Source organism: Notothenia rossii (genome assembly GCF_949606895.1).
Source record: "Notothenia rossii genome assembly, chromosome: 3".
Classification (NCBI taxonomy): Eukaryota; Metazoa; Chordata; class Actinopteri; order Perciformes; family Nototheniidae; genus Notothenia; species Notothenia rossii.
The window spans coordinates 74,708,388-74,728,092 of record NC_136901.1 but is presented as its reverse complement, the minus strand read 5'-3'; the positions used below and the strand labels follow the sequence as shown (position 1 = coordinate 74,728,092).

Genomic DNA, 19,705 nt, shown 5'->3' with positions numbered 1-19,705 from the left:
CTGGCCCTATGTTTTTTTTATACCTTGCTCTCTGATTAAATCTCTCCATGTTGGAAAAAACATACTTCAACAGCGAGCCGATCCATTACTGGGTCAAATTGGTTGATCGACTTTTTTAAAAAGCTGCCGGGAATATCTCTACCGTCAATCAGGTGTATTTGTATAAAAGCATGATTTCTTTCTTGGCTGGATAGTATGGGAAGAAACTTAAGGTGTCCGGGAAGTGGATCTAAGAGAGCTGGTGGTGACACCTTGGGTTAAACCGAGGGAGAGTATTGGGTAAGCGGAGGGTCAACATGAGCAAACGGCTGAAAGAGTCCCATTCATTGAGCAAAATCAGGAAAGAAAAGCATGTGTATATTCCAAACGCAGTGCTCTCGCTTGATTTCACCATCTCATCTCACCCCCCCCGCACACATACACACACACACAGGTTGGGCAGATGCGGCTTGGTATGGGCTGACTCAGCTCCCATTCTTTTTGATGGGACAGACCACCAAGGTTTTATGGGAGAATAACAATTTGTAAAATGGGAAATATTTCCTCAGCCCACTTTTCCTCTACAAGTCACAATCTATTGGACAAATAACTGAAACGTGTTGAATATCATTTTTAAGAGTGAGAGGCATCTATCGGAAAGTCAGAGGAGGTTGATTGTCTTTGCATCCTTGACTTTCCCTTGGCTTTGATGACAGGTTGCAGTACAAATATTTGTACAAGTATACTTAGTAAATGGCACTCTGTTTCACAGGAAAAAAGTCTACTTTACACATTCCACATGTTTAGCAGCTAACTTCTGCACTCACTCTGCAGGTAATTACCTACAACTACACCCGGGGAGTTTTGTTATTACTGCATATCTTTAATGTGTCGTAATCTGCCTCTATAAACAGTCGTAAAACCATTCAAGTAAAAAATGTTGAGATGCATTTATATATATATATATATATATATATATATATGCACATGGATTATGACTGATGGGTTAATTAGATTAAAAAAAGATTCCCTTTCAGATGTCCTTCCAGGTGGTTTTACCGGAGGGTCATAATGAAGTGTTGTGTCTGGCCTTCCTGCCCAGGTGCTGCTGCAGATCCGCAGGAGCCAAATCAAACACACCTTCAGTCTGGGGCTGAGGCCAGCGTTCCTCATGAGGTCTCAGCTGTCACGGCACTATGTGTAGACAGTGTTAAACTATTGCAGAAAGAAAGAAGAGATGTAAGCTGAATACCACTCAGTGCAACTTATACAAATGACATACTGATTCCTTTAATGCACTGCAGCTCTACTGATTCTACAGGATGTGGCTTCTGAAGCTGACACTCTGTAAACCATAAACCACAGTTGCTAACCACACCTAAATACGAACCTGAACAACTGGGACTAGTTGCTGCTTAATTTATCTGTTATTAAAATATATTGATCAGTAACAAGTGGTGGTGACGAGATAGCCAAAGCCAGTGTTAGCTACCCTAAAACGTAATTGACCAATTCTCATACACTTACTTACACAACATAAATAACAATATTTCAAATGCAGTTTATTTTCTTCAAAAAAGTGGTTCATTTGACAATAAAGCTGAAAGAACACATTTTGTTTGGCACTTTCCCCTCATGTTACCTGAAGATTATCCAAAGAAAGCAATAGTGATAGACTTCCTTGCTGATGACTTGATCATTAAAAAACATTATTACAGGTGAAAAAACGAGGTGTGGAGCAAAACAAAGGTTCTTTTGTATCACGAGGTGCGACATATTGAATACAGTCCCATTGAAGTAAAGGTTTTGGCTTTGGGCTGGCGCACAGGAAGAAAGAAAACCTCCAACTAGTCTTGCTCAGATTAGAAAATTGGGGAAGAGGGGGAGTAGTTTACTGGCAGGGCTGCTTTGATTAGAAAGAGGGTAGTGTTCATGGTGAAGGGGAGCAGCCATATTCAGTAACAGCACCTCTTCCTCTCGCCAAAGCCAACATCTAGCGCTGTCCGACACAGAGCAGCAGCCTCTGCTTCCCTTTCAACTCATTATTGTTTTTCACAGTTTCCCAGAAAAACGCTTTGAACCTGGTCTAAAAGTCATGTGCAAGTGAGAAGAAGATGTTTTTTGGCTTGGCTTGTATGTTTGAGATTGTAAGTTGCTTGGAACTAGTAGTTGAAGATAAGTGTTCCCACGGCTAAACTTAGATTTGGTTTGACAGCTGGAAACAAAATCAAATGTGAATCATTTTGAAAGCTACTGGTGCCTTGTGACATTCCTGAAGGTATGATTTTTTTCTGAATGAATGATCAGGCTTCTTATTATCTTCTTTCAATTAATAAGGACAGAAAAGGAAGCATTGTTGAAATGTGAACATCCTATGGAACGAAATGGAAAATGATGAGGGTAATGCTCAATCAACAACCCACCACAGGTACTCAAGGCACATTAAATCCATTTCAGCGACTATCTGAAGTTGCCTTATTTCAATCAAATCCATTTATTAAAGTTTTCTCACATAGAACATCACTCTTCAAAGCTCCTTTTGATATGTCATTGAGTAAAGCAGGAGACGGGGATCAAGCAGATGAATAGATGAAAAGAACGAATGATGAAGAGTCTGACTACCTTTTTTTTTCCACTGGGTCACAACTGGGCAACAGCGTGTCAGCATGTCTGGTTCATTAAGAGTGACCTTCTTTTACCCGAATGCTTACTGTGTGTGGAAGAGTGCTATTACTGGAATCAGACAGCTGGGCTACAAGAATGCCAATAAATGATTTTTCTGTTTATTCTTAGCTCATTTTGAAATTGAGTTGCAGCCCAAGAAAAGTTAGGACAAACAAATAACTGAAAATAACGCCCAGAAACCAAAATGGTGTTTGTTCAGCATGTAAGTGTAAATTATCGTGGTCTATTGTAAGCTAACTGTTTCTATTAATACGGTCTTCAAAAATGTCTTGGTTAATGGTTGAATTCTTTATTTTGGTACTATGACACTAATGACAGTTCAAAAAGGGATTAACAAATTTAAACCGTAATACATCTGCGGTTTCAGTATATCAACATCTTTCCAGACTTTTGAGTGTGATGACTTTGTATGCACCTGCTTGTTGGCAGTGTGAGTTGATATGTGTCAGTATAGGTGTTTCCTTTGGGGTTGTGTAGTGTTGGTTACTGTGAGTAGAGTGTGTTGTTGAGTGAGCCTATGACCAACAGAAAACAAATGAGTCACATTTTGTCAATGTGGCTGCCATAAGCATGAGACGGTTACTTTTCCGCCAACATACATCACACATATCTTGTTCTTCTTTGTTAAGCGACCTTGGGTTTCATGAAAGGCGCTATATAAATCCAAGCTATTATTATTATATCTGTCCTCCTTGTTTTGTGAACCAGGATCAATAGCCTCTCAGTGTGATGCACAACTCTCTGTTTTTTGGGGGAATTTTTGCAAAACACATCATTACCAAGCCACTCCTTCTAGGAAAACTACATAAATAAATACAAGAATGTAAAACTTCAGGTGCACCTCACTCATTTTGTTTCTCTCTTTCCAAGCTTGACCTGCCTTAAACTCAGAGGCTCTGCTCATAGACTGGCTCTGCTCCAAAGAGGCCTTTGCTGCTGCCACTGCCACTGCCGGGCAACCCCCCCCCCCACTCCGGCCGCCCGGCTGCAGCACCATGCCCTTTATGGGAGGCTCATACTTCCTCTTACCTATACCAATATTTGCAAGGTGTGATGTTTTACCTTGAGTGTGTTGACCAACTTCAGGTTGTGACAGATCTCATTTGAGATCATCTTTCACCTCAATGACCTTAAGTCACTCAACAGTTTTAGATTTTAAAGTGAAAAGGATATTCTGACAAATATTTTTGTAAATGTAAAATATTTTGGCATCTTCAATCATGACAGGCTACACCATTTCAGCCAGAAAATTTACATTACGTTAATTGAAAGCAACAATATTAAGTTTCAATAAACAATATTTGTTTCGACTTAATATTATTGCTTTAAACTAACCTAATACAGTTATGTGAAATGTGTTGACATAATTTAATTAAAGTCAACGTTTCACTTTTTTCAGTGTTACATAACACATCAAAACAGCATTTTTGTGGAACTCAAAATGTGAACTACTTGTATGAATCAGGTTATCAGTAATATTAACTGCAAAATAACCAAAGTATCAGTATGTGATTCCCTAACTCTATTGTACAAAGCAAAATATAATTCCTAAGAATCCAGTAACCTTATGACATTTTTATATGCAACCCGAAGATAGACTATGGCCCTATCTGGCCACCTCCATAAAAAACGTATGATGACTGCTTAGAAAGCAAATGGTATTTTCTTGATTTATGTCCTTTTTTCTAGTTACTATTAATATGTTGTTAATAATTTGATCCCCAGCTCCCCAAAATGTTTCCCAGTCTAAGTTAATCTGCAGCCGGTCTATCAGCGTGCTTAAGGGCAATACGTTCACACAGGAGGGGCGAGGCTGTGCAGACCTGCTGCTTTCTGTTGACCCGCTGGATGATTTGTAAAGTGTTTCTTTGAGGCCTGTTTGGTTGGAGAAGTTATCAGAGTTTAGGAAGCCTGCTCTGTCTCCTTCCTCAGTTCTGCAGCACTCATAAAACAGCAGGAATAGTGAGTGAGTGTTTGCGAGTGCAGTGAGGAACAGTGTCAGTGATTGTGTCTGTTGGGCCCCTGTGAGTGCCGAGACCTCAATCTCCCCCTTACTCCGGGGTTTTCTGAGCGAGGGTGTTTCTGTGGAGTCTCTTTCATCCACTGCTAAACCAGGTCGGATGGGAATGTTTTTTTTCTTGCTTTCTAGTGATGTGTAGAGTTGGCAGTGTGGTTCATTTAAGTCAAATACTATAACATGCTTTGAATGAAGAGAAGGTAGTAATGGGGTTTTCTGCCTTCATGTTTGAAACTGCCATAACAAATGTGAACATTTGTACTACAGTGATCAAATAAATATATTTTTCAGAAAAATATGAATCTAGCACAAACGTCTACTGCCTTGATACCACAAGAGATATAGTTCTAAGTCAGTATTAACACCAGGACTGTGTTTTGGGTGGTAAAGGGGCTGATGTTATTTCAGTGAAGCAGCGAGGCAAAGGGCGGGGTTAATGGGACCACTAAGGAGAGAGAAATGTTTCAAAGGAGTCTGAAACAGCATTTGGAGAGTCAGTAGAGATGGAGGATTAGCTTTTCTTTCAGTGGCACTTACTCTACATACAGCTGGACCAGAGGATTACTTGATGAAACTGTCCCCTCAGCATTACTGCACAATGATTTGCTGACAACATACTTTACATTACTACTTTGACTGAAATAAAGGAACCATGGCAACGACAGCTCTGACCGGGTTCTCCATGATGAGCCTGCTCAGTCTCGGGTATCTTACCTGGGACATGATTGGTCCTAACCAGGTGGAAAACGAGACCAACCACACTTTTGTCGAGAGCTCACCTGTCCCTCAGCCTCCTCACATCATTTTCATCATGACGGACGATCAGGGGTTTAACGACATCGGCTACCACAGCTCTGACATCAGGACCCCGGCACTGGATAAACTGGCTGCAGACGGAGTGAAGCTGGAGAACTATTACATCCAGCCCATCTGCACCCCGTCCCGCAGCCAGCTCATCACCGGCAGGTACAGACTTTGTCCTCAAGAGACTGGTTGCTTGTGGTTGTCTGTTAGGAACAGTTTTTCAATAAAATCTAATCATCTGCAGGGGAAATACCCTTTTTCACACAGAAATATCTTTATTGCAAAACTGCTAGATTTTTTTAACTTGAAACCTGCATAACTGCAAAGCCATAAAATAGCATCATATTGACTTATTATTATTAATACTCTTATTATTACTATTATCTTTTATTATTGTGCAAAATAAAATTATTTTGTCTGATAGCGCGGAAATACTTAAACATCTTTACAGCATCAATCCAATATTAGATCTGAGAATCATGATTCATTCAATTGTTTATTTGAAATAATTTGTCCTTACCCTTTACTCTTACTTACTGTCCCATCCTTCTGAGTGTTAACACATTAGTCCCTCTGACAGTTTTCTTAATATTTAAACCCTACAGGTACCAAATCCACACTGGCCTGCAGCACTCCATCATCCGGCCCCGCCAGCCCAACTGCCTGCCCTTCGACCAGGTCACCCTCCCCCAGAGACTGCAGGAGCTCGGCTACTCCACCCACATGGTCGGCAAGTGGCACCTGGGCTTCTACAAGAAGGAGTGCCTGCCTACTCGCCGAGGCTTTGACACATACTTTGGCTCCTTAACAGGCAGTGTAAACTACTACACCTACGACTCCTGTGACGGCCCCGGGAGGTGTGGTTTCGACCTGCACGAGGGGGAGTCGGTCGCCTGGGGTCAGAGGGGCAAATACTCTACACACCTCTACACGCAGAGAGTCCGCAAGATCCTGGCGACCCACGATCCTCAGTCCCAGCCGCTGTTCATCTACCTCTCCTTCCAAGCTGTTCATACACCCCTGCAGTCTCCACGGGAGTACATCTACCCATACCGTGGAATGGAAAATGTGGCTCGCAGGAAATATGCTGCTATGGTCTCAGCTGTAGATGAGGCAGTACGTAATATAACATACGCTCTCCGCAAGTATGGTTACTACCAGAACAGTGTGATCATCTTCTCCACTGACAACGGGGGCCAGCCTTTGTCTGGCGGCAGTAACTGGCCCCTCAGAGGACGTAAAGGCACCTACTGGGAAGGCGGTGTCAGGGGTCTGGGGTTCGTTCACAGTCCTCTGTTGAGGAAGAAGAGGAGGGTGAGTAAAGCCCTGGTGCACATCACTGACTGGTACCCAACACTGGTGGGATTAGCAGGTGGAAATGAGTCCCTGACCGAGGGGGTGGATGGCCATGATGTTTGGGAAGCCATCAGTGGAGGGAAAGAGTCCCCCCGGTTGGAGATCCTCCACAATATTGACCCTTTATATAACCATGCCCGCAGCGGCTCCCTAGAGAAAGGATATGGGATTTGGAATACAGCTGTGCAGGCCTCCATACGAGCTGGAGACTGGAAACTTCTAACAGGAGACCCCGGCTACGGAGACTGGACGCCACCACCGGTGCTTCCAGGTTTCCCCGCCGGCTGGTGGAACCTGGAGCGCCACACTGAACCCAAGAAATCTGTGTGGCTTTTCAACATCTCCGGAGACCCCTACGAGCGCCAAGACCTTTCTGAGCAGAGACCAGATGTTGTGAAAGAGCTGCTGGCTCGACTGGTGTACTACAATAACACTGCGGTGCCAGTAAGGTATCCATCAGAGGACCTTCGGGCTGATCCCCAACTCAATGGAGGTGCTTGGGTGCCTTGGGTAGGAGATGAGGAGGAGGAACGATGGGATACTGTCTACCAGAAAAAGAACAATTGGAAGAAGAAGCTGAAAATGTCCAAAAGCAGGTCGTTTTTCAGGAGACTCAACACTAGGATGATGTCCAACAGGATATAATAAAGGACATGACTGAAAAAGGGCCAAAGGACGCACTCCTAAAGGATAGTTACAGTATATAAGGGATTGTTTGGCTTTCTTGATGGAACTTTTTGACACTGTGTTTTTGTTTTTGTTGACAAAGGGACCAAACTTCTGCAAATCCAACTGCTGTTAGTTGTAGTTGCAGGTTTATATTCAGGCTCTTTAAAACAACTGATGAATGTAAAAAACTAAAATAAATACACATGTTTTTATCCATTTGAATAAACAAATGTGTGTCCCTAAATGGAATATTCTGTAATCAAAAATGAAAGTTATTTCCAATAAGATTCTAGCAAATGTGTCAGAATGACAAGATGATTACTTTGCAATATCAGGATCGCTGTATTTGACTTGGATGAAGTGGTTACAAGGAAAAATAGTCTTCAACCATTTTAACAATAATTAACCCTTGTGTGTTGTTTGGGTCAAATTGACCCGATTTCCATTTTCAATGAATAAAAACAAATATAAGGATATTTTCGTTCAACCTGAAACTCAATGGCCGGGGCTTATTTATTGTGAAGGACATGTGGAATTGTTTTTATTTTTTTCCATTTATGAAAAAATTCCCACCCGCATTTATGTCCTTCATAAGAGGTTCGGGTCAATCTGACCCGGATACAATACCAGGACAGACAGACAGAGAAAAACACACAGAAACACACACACACACTCTCACACACACACACACACACACACACACACACACACACACACACACACACACACACACACACACACACACACACACACACACACACACACACACACACACACACACACACACACACACACACACACACACAATTGTATGCATAGAGAAGCTGTCCTGTTTTCCCTTGATCTTTACCCTTTGTAGTGTGTACACAAAACTATCCTAGAACATTATAAACATTTTAGATCTTCCAGAAATGTATAAACATTTGAGATCTTCCAGAAATGTATAAACATTTTACGTTTTCTCGCACTGTCCCCCTCGCACCTGCACGCCGGAGGGGGGCCTGAACAGAGACATAACCTCACATTACAGTGTAGTGCAGAACTACAATTATCTACCAACAAAATGGCCAATAGATATTCTGCTCAGAGAGCCTTGGAGCTAATAATGGATGAGAGTGAGTGGAATGCATTAGAAGAACACGGTGAAGTGGAACAGGAAGATATTTCTGAAGATGAGGATAATGTGGAGGTAAACTCAGAATTTGACAGCAAATTGGAAGATGAACTTGACTCAGAGCCAGCTTCTGGATGACCCCCACAGCCAGCCGCAAGAAGACCCGCACAGTCAGCTTCTGGAAGACCCCCACAACCAGCTGCAAGAAGACCCGCACAGTCAGCTTCTGGAAGACCCCCACAACCAGCTGTAAGGTCTGTGGACCCTCAAAGGACTCCAAAACACAGACTACATGCAGCAACTGCAACAAGTACATCTGTGCTATACACACAAAGAAGTTCTGTACATCATGTGTTTCCTAAACGGACTTGCCCATTGACTCACATGATGTTCTGCAGCGTCACTTCATCAATATATTTTTCGGATATACTGTATTTTATGAATAGTGACTGTTAATTGTTTTTATTTGCTTTGTGTATCTGTTCTATGTCATTTATATGGATGTTTCATTCTCTCTATATTTCACAGCCAAATACTTTTGGATGTGTGGTTCTTGTGTTCCAATTGCTGCTAAAGTGCTTTATTTCCTTCAGGGCTTTGATTATTATATGAGAGATTAAAAATAATAAACATTAATGAAAAAATGTTTCATTTACATTTGTCCCAGAAAAGCATGAGCAAAATGTAAACCTAGTTTTTATTACAGTGTATCTTTTTTTTTAACATAAATTTCATTTTTATCACAAAAAAAGATGGACACTTCCATTGTTAAATTTGATCTAGCAAAGAGTATTTTCAAAAACTAATGAGTTAAAGACAATATATATAAGGAATTGTGCATGTTGAATTTAGTTCTGTATTTCTTTTAAACCCTGAAATACAGTATGTCCCGGGTCAATTTGACCCGAACATTACCAAAGGGTGCGAAATGTGAACATAATATAAATGATGACTACCTCTTGTGACATAAGTTGCATACTTTCGTGAATTTCTTGACTCCAAAAGTTAAATGGTAATGTTGCACTGTATTGTATGTGAAGGTAGGTTTAATTTTCACTTCCGTTTTCCCCAGCATATCAAGAAATACATGGCCTACGTTGTTAACACATGCTGAAACTGTCATCACAGTCAAAGTGTGTTAAGGCAAACCTGAGGTTCAGTTTCACATATGGGATTTCTTCACATGTTGCATGTTTTTCCTACGATTGGCACACTAATGTCCAACACAAGAAAATGCAAAAAACTGCATAGCCTACTGGTCAAAATGTTGTTGTACTTTAACTCACTTTATGACATCTGTTGAATTTAGATTAGATATAAAGACTACATTCTACTAAAAACTGTAAACATGGGACACAATATATACAGGAAGTTAAAGTTTTGGCAGTTACATTTTTTGAAAAATACAAAAAACCTTATTATGTAATTTCTGTGAAAACGCCCTTTTTTTTCCTTTTGACGGTTCAACACCCCTGCCTTGTTGTTGCAACCTGCTTTTGTGGGGTAACATGAGAGACCTGTGTCTACAAGGAGAAGTGAAACAGTTAACTTCATTTCCTGCCTTCTTAACCGGCATCAAACCGCCACCCCTGTAGGCCTGCTGTTTCCATCCAGTGTCTGTAAACAATCTGAGGTTTGATTTCAGTGGCTTTAACAGAGATTGGTTTATCATTCTCTGTTCAGTGATCTTCAAAATGAGTATGGATCCTGCTATTCTTCTTCTTGTGATGTTAGCTGGAGTATCGCATGGTAAAATACTCATTTTTAGAGAAACATTATAATATTGTGTAAAAGGTGAATTATTAATCTGGTTTTATTTGATTATGCATTTTTTTAGCTTTCCTTCCAGCTACTGAGACTAAATGTAAGGCCTCGCAGAACATGTCTCAGTGCTCTGCTATCCTCGGAGGATCTGTGTCGATCCAAGTGATGAACAATGCAAGCGGCCATCGGCTGGAGTGCAAGAGACAGCTTCCCACCGGGCACAGAATTGTGTTCAATCTGAAGAAAGAAAGAGTGACAATACATGAGTCTTTAAAAAACAGGACGGAGTTTTTCATCAACAATGGGACCCTGAAGATCACACACGTGGAGAGGAATGATTCAGGGGAGTACAATGTGGAAATCTTTCAGCACGACGGGGTCCCCCTGAGAAAAGTCCGTTTTGAACTGGTTGTTAAAGGCAAGTGTTTATCTTCCAGCTTATTTATGCTTTAATGTTTCTGTATACTATTTTAAAGTACGTACAAAAGGTAATCATCATGGGGAAGTGAGAATACAAAACCCAGTGGACACACATGTGGAAGAATAGAAGATTAAAGGAGAATGTTTAAGAATCTTCTGTACTGTAATATTTACTGTACGCCTTATATCTGATAATATAGTGCAGTGTAGTGTTTCTTCTTGAAATTGTCTTTCAAGAATTTCTTAACCTCCTCATTCCTGTGACATTCGATGATGACAAATGACTCAAAATCTACTTAAAAATAATAAAAATAAAACTGAGTCCTGCCTTGCACATTAGCAAATCATTCCTGAGAAAATTCTTGAAGGCAGTGGCGGCGCCAGGGTATGGCTGGGGTAGGCTACAGCCATACCAAGAAATGGCTTAGCCCCACCTTAGCCCCACCATGAAAAATGATGTTAAAGTAAGCAAAATAAAGTCCGCCAACTCGCGCGGAGTAAATTGCACAGACGGCAGTTAGTAAGATTGATTCCAGTAGCCACTTGTCTGGAAATACCGAAGACTAGAAACGGTTTTGAAAACTTTTGTCACGTAGAGATCGTCTTCTCAATAGAACATCGTTGATAACGTCTTCTGGCAAATCAGAATCAAGATAACGGCGTGGTGTTGTTGCAGGAAGTCCCGACGGAGAATACTTTTGCACATCTACATCGATACAATATTACGTGTTGATAGAAATCAACACGTAATGAAATAAGACCCCACGGTTTGATGATTGATAGGTGTGTGGGCTGTCTTTCATTTTGACACACAGAACAATGGGGGCTATCCACCCTTATTCACAATGTAAAGTCATTCACACAGCCTCTTCCCTCTTCTCTCTGTGAGGAGCAGCAGGTTCAGCTTTCAGAACAAAGTAACAAAAAACTAAAATGGCATTCATTTTTTAAAATATGTCGTGTAGTAATAGATTTATTAATTTTTCTTCTCAAGAAAGTACCAGAATGTGTATTTTATGTTAGTATTTCAAAAAATCTCAGACCCCGTGCAGGGGTTGGGTTTTCAGCATGTCAACTCTTTCACCTGTGGGGAAATTGCAGGATTGGCTCCAGGTCCCCCTTTTTATTTACTACAAGACAAATGTGCCTTTTTATTTCATACAGTTCAATTTGGATTGAGACAGGGAAATAATCCAAACCTCACGCGTGGCGTTTCACTGTCAAGGGGAGCGTGTATGTAGTTACATTGCAAATACTGACTTGAGCCCCACCACTGTATGGGTTAGCCCTCCCATAGATTCCCAACACAAATACTCTGGCGCCGCCACTGCTTGAAGGTAAGCTTTCCATTTAGTTAGAACTTATTTATTCATTTCAATAATATACTTTGGGGGCTGATGAAAGGTGCCGTGACAACAACAGGAACTGGCTGTGCTTCAAAGGGAACTTTCAGTATTTGTCAACTTTACTTGTTCTCATTTTGAGTCTATCATGAATTTTGGTCAAAATAGAGTTTCACTAACCACCAACCAACACATGCAAACATGTGAATGCTTTAAAGTTTGTGAGTTTGGATAATTATTGATGTGGTTTGTTTCTCCCCAGAAAGCATTTTGCACATCGTGATCATAGTCTGCTGTACAGTCGGGGCTCTACTGATAGTGGGGGTGTGTTGCTGCGCCTGCTGGAAAATGAGGCGCGGTAAGAAGTCAGGTAAGACTCACCTGTTTGCAGAGGTGGGAAGTAACTAAGTACATTTACTCAAGTACTGTACTTAAGTACCATTTTGAGATACTTGTACTTTATTTGAGTATTTACATTTTATGCTACTTCGTACTTTTACTCCACTACATTCACTCACAGGAGTCGCAGGTGTAGTAGTTTACATTTATTTAGTTACTTTGCAGATTTGGATTAGTGATGTGGAATATAATCAACTCTTAAATAAGACTTTAGTAACACCTTGAGTAAATTCATTAGCTACCCTGCACAAAGTGTTTAAAATTAGCCGCGGCTTTACCAGCTTTGATAACACTTTAATGCATCAATAATTACAATCAATCTGCATAATAAGTACTTTTACTTTGGGTACTTAAGTATATTTTGATAGCAATACTTTAATACTTTTACTTGAGTAACATTTTGAATTTAGGACTTTTACTTGTAGCAGAATATTCCTACTCTGGTACTTCTGCTCAGATCTGAGTACTTCTCCCTCCTCTGCCTCTTTTTTATCAAAAAAGAGCAACAGATTCAGTTTGAGACTATTTAATTTTCAGCCATCTTAACTACAAGAAAGTTATTATTCTGTCTTTTTTCCTTCCTCAGGTAAAAAAAGGACAAAAAAGGCTTTTGGTTTAAAATTAACTGAAGATCAACACTGGACAAGTGAGGACCCTAAGATTGAACCCTACTTTGCATGACTTGGGTGCTGGAAAATCTCTTTGTACATGTTGTTACCTTACAGAATTATGTGAGACAATCTATCCAGTTTAAGTACCAGGTTTTGTTTTCATCCTTTTAAAAAATGTTTCAATATCATTGTCTGTTTATTTTTGCTGCCCTTCCCTCATGGCAAACTCTTGGTACATAATATGAAAGTTGAATGTTTGCACTGTAGCTCTGATAAAAAAATTAAAAAAAACATTGATTTACAATTACAAAAAATATGTATTTAATACTCGTTTGAATGAGTTAATGTATTACATAATGAGAGGATGCTGCTGTAAATTAAATGCTGTACATTTGAATTAAGTTGCAAGTTATTAACAGTAATTGTACTTTTATTGATATAAACAAGCCTTAAAGCATCACTTACATCATGAGTCCTTTTACTGAAAGTTCAATAAATCAAATCGTTTAAAGACCACACTAAAGTAGATGGCTAAAGTAGTTCATTTAAAAGGTATTGTTGGTATTAGTTGAATCATGTTTGACGACATCTACAGGCCGAGTTTGGTTTCACTCACTTTATGTCTTGTCTAAGGACCAGCTGATTCAGTGAGAGGGACTTAGTTGTTTTCTGATACAAAAGTAGACCATTTTATTCTTTGGATTTAGAAATGGTGTGATAAAGTTGAAAGTTATTGTCACAGTAAAACTTTATGTCAAGGATTGTAGTGTTCTCTAATTTCTTATTCATTATTGAGATGTTACACTCTGTATATACACCCTGTGGTACTGTTTCAATCATAACTTATTTATATTCTCTCTCAAATGTGGAGGAAAAGGCAGAACATAATGGAAAAAATAATAGAACCAAAGTGCAGGTCTTAGTGGTCAGTGTTTCGTGTGACGCTTTGTTTCACTTCCTTTAGAGCAATGACACCATTTCCTGCCATGATATCATTTAGTGTACAATCTTTTATTATCTCCCGGAATTACAGAAACCTTTGCCTTACTTCTGGTATTTATTTTAGCTATAACGGTAGAATGTTATCAACATAAATGAGGAAGTAAGATGCTTTAAATCTGAATCTGATCACTAACAGAAGACATGTCAGGCTGCTCTGTGTAGTATGTGCACGTTTGCTGTAGTATAAAGTTTAGAGTTTAGTGTGAGCTGCAGACTGGGTCCCCAGAGGCTGAACACTGAGAAGACATGCAGGCTGTGATCGGACTGTTGGTGATGATGCTCGGAGCCTCATACGGTCAGATCTTTAACTTATAACTGGATAATGTACAAAATGTTTTACATTAAAGCTGAAGAATATATTAGTTTTACATCAATATTGTGATAGGAGACTATATTTTGGTTTGAGATATAATTTTCTGAATGGACGCACATCATTTCTGATGATTAATGAAGATTTGTGAAAGTACCAATATTCAATCCTTAACTCTTCAACCACCCTGGGACAAATTCATTCAAGACAGGAAACATGACAAAAACATGATAAAATATGATTAGACATCTTTCAATATCCGCTGTGATCTTCAATTCACTGGCATAGATCTATGATTTTGAAGCTAACGTAAAACTTTGTTTGTCTCATTTACATATCACAATAATTTAGGGTGATAATTAAGGGGGATGTCCGGTGCCTTTCTCAAGGGCACCACGGCAGGGCAGGAGGTGAACTGGGACCTCTCCAAGTAGAAGTCCACACTCCAAATGTAGGTCTGGTCGGGGACTTGAACCGGCGACGCTACGGCTCACAGTCCAAGCCCCTACTGACTGCCATAGATTTAGTCCCTAATTTTGCTCTCAAAGTGCACCAGATTGATGCATTTAACTTCAACATTTAAAAAAAAATCTTCCCGGGGGAGCTTGCCCCCGGACCCCCCTAGAGGAGGTGAGGTCCACCACCTGCCCACACCCCCTGTTAAATTGTCTCACCCACATTGAGGATGCTTCCTACACCCATGTTTTATTCCATGTGTCAAGTCAGGCAAATTAGGTCAAAATGTTATTGCATCAATGATCTGTTAACATTAAAATCACTAAATATATGCTGTAACTATTTTGCTCTAGGCAACTCAAGGGCTCAGGTAATGTGATTACTATATGAATAATTGTCCAAAATAACATGAAATGCATAGGGTTTTTTGTTAAGTAACATACTTTCGTCGCCGGCCAGCCGATACATGCCGCGCATTAAGTGGGCCTGTCTGTCAATTAATCCCCGGGCCACTTTTTCCGCCCAGTCCGCCCCTGACTGTAACAGTTCAGCTAAACATATGTATACAGTATTTCACAAACCTTTGTCTGGAAACCAGTGAAATACTTGTTATTTGCTGCAGTTCAGTATTTGCATATGCTTAAAGAATTTTAACAGTCAATATTTGTGTAGAAATGAAAAACTTATATTTTTTATGTTTTGGATTTTTAAACCTTTTTTTTTATTAATGTTTTTATTTTGTATGTCCAGGTCTGGAAACCCACTGTGACTGCAGACAGGATGGAGCTCACTGCTTCGGTCCTTTGGGAGGAACTGCGGTCCTCCAGCTGATGGACAGGGCCTTAGAAACAGAAAGATACAAATTGTACAAATCGTCAGACAAAACAACGCTAATACTTACTGTGATAAACAATAAGATTGTGAATAATTTCATACAAAACAGATCCTCATTTAATCTCGGTGATGGAAAATTTAGGGTGAACAACCTCAGCAGGACTGACAGTGATGAATATCATTTTGAAATCAGTGACGGCATAAATATCAAAGAGAATCGCTCTCTACGACTGACCATTCAAGGTAAATATCTTTTTTTTATCTACTGGGAAATTCAGTCAAATGGATAGACACACATAAATGGTTTGTATATACAAACTCTACATATATCTGTCTGTTCTTTACTAAAAACTGCAAAAAATTACTTAGATTGTGTGAACATGAAAAGTCACCAGAGTGTGCTTCCTTCAGCTCCTGTGTCCTCTGCCCGGCTGGCCTCTGAGTGTCTGTCCCAGGGAGAGAAGAGGGTCTCCTGCTCCTCTGGGGGAGGGGACAGTCCTCAGTACAACTGGACTCTGGATGGACGCTCACTGACAGACACTGAGCTCCTCTCTGTAAATACTGAGACTAACAGCATCACTCTGAGACAACACGTCTCAGGAGCAGTGGCCTGCTCCGTCGAGAATAACGTCAGCCGCTTCTGTGGTGAGAAGATGAGTGAAAAACTGTTTATTTATAATGACACAGATTATTAACAGTACATAAGTCATTAATTTGATTATTTCCCACAGGCTTCACATTCATCAAGTGCACCTCAAATGAGACACAGATATCACAATGGGTGTTTGCAGCCAATAATATGCTGTGTTTTGAACCAACAACACCTCCTACCACCATCTCAGAATCCTCCACTGTGGGTAAGTGTTATGAACTGAGACACAGGACACAGGAACCAAAAGCAGGACTCGAAGACAGTTGTCCAAAAATATGATGTTGTTTAATAACAAAAACTAAATGATACTTTCAAAAAATAGAAAGTAGTTCAATAACAAGGACAAGGACAAGGAAGGACAAGTCATACATTAAAACAAAACTCACTTGGCAAAAGGTCTAAATCTCAAAGTAAAGTGTAGGAGTCAAAAGGCCCAGGTTCTCACGACATGAAACATAACGAACTGACAAGGGAACAAAGAAACACAAGGGCTATTTATGGGTGAGGAGGATGGGCACAGATGAAAACTATCAGGGCAGGGCCAAGCAATCTCAAGGGCGGGAAACACACAAGGGCAGGAAATGTGGGATCTGGAATGAGAGGGAAGGATTACTTTCAAAATAAAAACAGGAAGTGACAAGATCAAAACACAAGACTATAGTAAAAAAACACAACTTAAAGTGGACCTATCATGCTATATTTGAATAATATATTGTAGGGCCATACCTATATAAGGTGTATTTATACGTTTTATTTTTCAAAATACCAAACAGATCATGCATTTGATCCATTCCTCATTTCACTCAATTTAACACTGCCTTTCATGCTTGGATTCAGTGAGAACAGCACCATCTGGTGGCCTGAAATATGTACTACAGCGTCTCCAGCGCTTTCGAACTGCAATGTCCGTGGCTGTCTCCTCCTGATTGGTGGAGTTGGCCCAATAGCCATAGCGCCACCGTCCTGACGTCAGAGAAGTGTTCAAATCTGGATCAGTCTGTATCAGATCCGTTGCAGCCCCTTTTTAAGAGATTTGGGTATGGAGGAAAATAGAGAGGGTTGTGTTTTCTGACTCTTGGTGAGTTCCCTGACACACCGGGGACACATATTCATGTATAAAAGACACACAAAAGTGCATTTTGCATGATAGGTCCCCTTTAACCTAACATAACTGTCGAGTCACAACAGTAAGGAGACACACCAAGAGATTAGTGAAATATAAAACTTCTACAATGGATTGTTAAAGTCATTCCCCCTTTTTTTACTTTGTTTATCTCCATAAACCCCCTAGAGTTATTTCTATATATGTGAGTTTTGGAACAGCTCCTACAACAAACATAGAAACTAAGGTTCAAGGTTCAAGGTTAGTTTATTTGTATAGCACATTTTAAGACACAGAGGCAATTCAAAGTGCTTCACATAGGCATTTAACACATCATAATACAAAACAAACAAAAAAAAAGACAATTCAAAAAAGCGATAAAATAATTGTTGCAGTGATAAGGCATGGTTATAGCATCTCAGGATAGGTAGCATTAAAAAGAAAGAATCCAGGCTTGTGGTGCATAAAAACTAAAAGCTGCCTCTGCAAATGTAGTTCTGACTCTGGGGACAAGGAGTAAACCCGCTCCTGTTGATCTGAGAGCTCTGGCTGGCTCGTAACAGTGAAGCATCTCTGAAATGTGTTTTATTCCCAATCCATGAAGTGCTTTGTACGTTCAAAGTAAGATTTTGAAGTGTATCCTTTGTGTGATAGGCATCCACTGCAGATTTTTGAGAACTGGGGTGGTGTGGTCAATTCTCCTAGTTTTGGTGAGGACTCCGGCAGCAGCGTTCTGGATGAGTTGTTGTTGTCTTATTGATTTTTTACAGAAACCTGTGAAAACTAAGGCTTGTGGGTAGGAGAGTGATATCAATGTGTCCATAAACCCTCCAATAATAAGCACTTTCTTCCTCCAGCAGAGACGGTTCTTAAATAGTAAACATGAACTCTCCTGTCACAGAACTAACTTGACATGTTGTTTTTGTGTCTCTTTATCCCAGCTCATCACTCCCTGCTCGTATGTGGTGTGCGGGCAGCTGTGGTGGTTTTTGCATTAATCGGGATTGCCGTCTATTTTGCTTGGAAGAACAAGAACTACAAGAAGGCTGAAGGTTCTGCTTACCGTCCAGAGAGGGAACATCAAGACGAGTCTGTTGTGATGGTTGAGATGTAAGGCATCTGAAGTGTAACTCAGGTCGTCTCTCATCATCTTTAAGCATGTGAGGAAAGGGAGTGGAAATAATCTGCGGTTTTTATTCCAAAATTACTTAAATGTGTTCACAGTTTAGCAGCTCAGTATGAGTTGTTATTATTTGAAGTCTGTGAGTGTTGTTTTGCATTTGTATCACTACTCTCACAGAACAAAGGCAATGGATTGTTCCTAAAGTTAATGTGATCACAAGTCGAGATGTCTGAATTGTTTCACTCTTTTTGAATCATGTTCATTTTCATTTATATAATTAAAGTTTTAAACTCAGATTGAATGATGTGCATAATAGTTTGTTGTTTTTCTCATGTGATTATATTTGTTGCTTGCTTGTTTGCAATACGTTCTATTGTAAAGTATTTTTCCTTTTTATAGTTGTTATATATCCAATCTAGTGGTGATATTTTATAAAGTTAAATATTGCTTTCATGTGGAAATAAAGTAAGTAAGTAAGGTTAATTAAGGTCTTTAAGTGGTTTTGACTATTTGCATCGCTGTGGGACTTCTATTTCAACAAACATGATGTATTCTATCTAAAGGTAATCAGATGTTTCGGCTCCACAATGTTAACATTTTTTAATTTAGGTAACCTTTCATTTTGTTGTTTTCATTTTCATCCCCTTCTCTAGATTTCCCCCTACTGACTAACAGAGGTGTTACTGCTGTTCGTGGATTATTCTGTAAAATCTCTGTTCCCAACATGTTAACATTTCAGGAAAAAATGATGATCAATAAAATATAACCATATGGTGTTACTGCCTTAATAGGCTACTACTACCAGTTCGCATAATGAGGTTAAAATATAAACATATATGTGTATTATTACAAGTGCTATGTCATAAGTCTACAGGCTCAAGTCTTTACAAGGCAAATGCCCTGAACTGAGAAACCATGTAAAGTTTACATGGTGTCTCAGTTCAGGGCATTTGCCTTGTATCAATAGTTGCCAATGGAGGGCGAATTATTCTAAAGAGTGAGATAAGTTAAAATAACTGAACGTTGACTCATCTACTTCATCAGTAACATCATTAGTGCTTTGAC

At 39.8% G+C, this 19,705-nt stretch overlaps 2 protein-coding genes across 2 annotated transcripts; both read left to right on the top strand.

Moving 5' to 3' along the window:
- Positions 1-5,333: 5,333 nt before the first annotated feature.
- Positions 5,334-7,486, top strand: LOC307033546 (arylsulfatase I-like; the record flags this gene model as incomplete). Its single annotated transcript, XM_079672057.1, has 2 exons — positions 5,334-5,647; positions 6,091-7,486. 2 exons carry the CDS (start codon positions 5,334-5,336, stop codon positions 7,484-7,486), a joined length of 1,710 nt encoding a protein of 569 aa, XP_079528183.1.
- Positions 7,487-10,093: 2,607 nt separating this feature from the next.
- LOC307034130 (uncharacterized protein) lies at positions 10,094-19,416 on the top strand. Its single transcript, XM_079672879.1, has 8 exons — positions 10,094-10,373; positions 10,462-10,806; positions 12,414-12,521; positions 13,137-14,458; positions 15,680-16,006; positions 16,175-16,408; positions 16,495-16,620; positions 18,459-19,416. The coding sequence occupies exons 4-8, from the start codon at positions 14,410-14,412 to the stop codon at positions 18,629-18,631; spliced, it is 909 nt and encodes a 302-aa protein (XP_079529005.1). The 5' UTR covers positions 10,094-10,373; positions 10,462-10,806; positions 12,414-12,521; positions 13,137-14,409; the 3' UTR covers positions 18,632-19,416.
- The last annotated feature ends 289 nt before the right edge of the window (positions 19,417-19,705 follow it).

Excerpts from the sequence above, each read along its gene's own strand:
- LOC307034130 (XM_079672879.1), top strand. The coding sequence starts at position 14,410 with ATGCAGGCTGTGATCGGACTGTTGGTGATGATGCTCGGAGCCTCATAC. Across the intron at positions 16,409-16,494 it reads TAACGTCAGCCGCTTCTGTG|GCTTCACATTCATCAAGTGC; the intron begins GTGAGAAGATGA and ends TATTTCCCACAG. Across the intron at positions 16,621-18,458 it reads CTCAGAATCCTCCACTGTGG|CTCATCACTCCCTGCTCGTA; the intron begins GTAAGTGTTATG and ends TCTTTATCCCAG.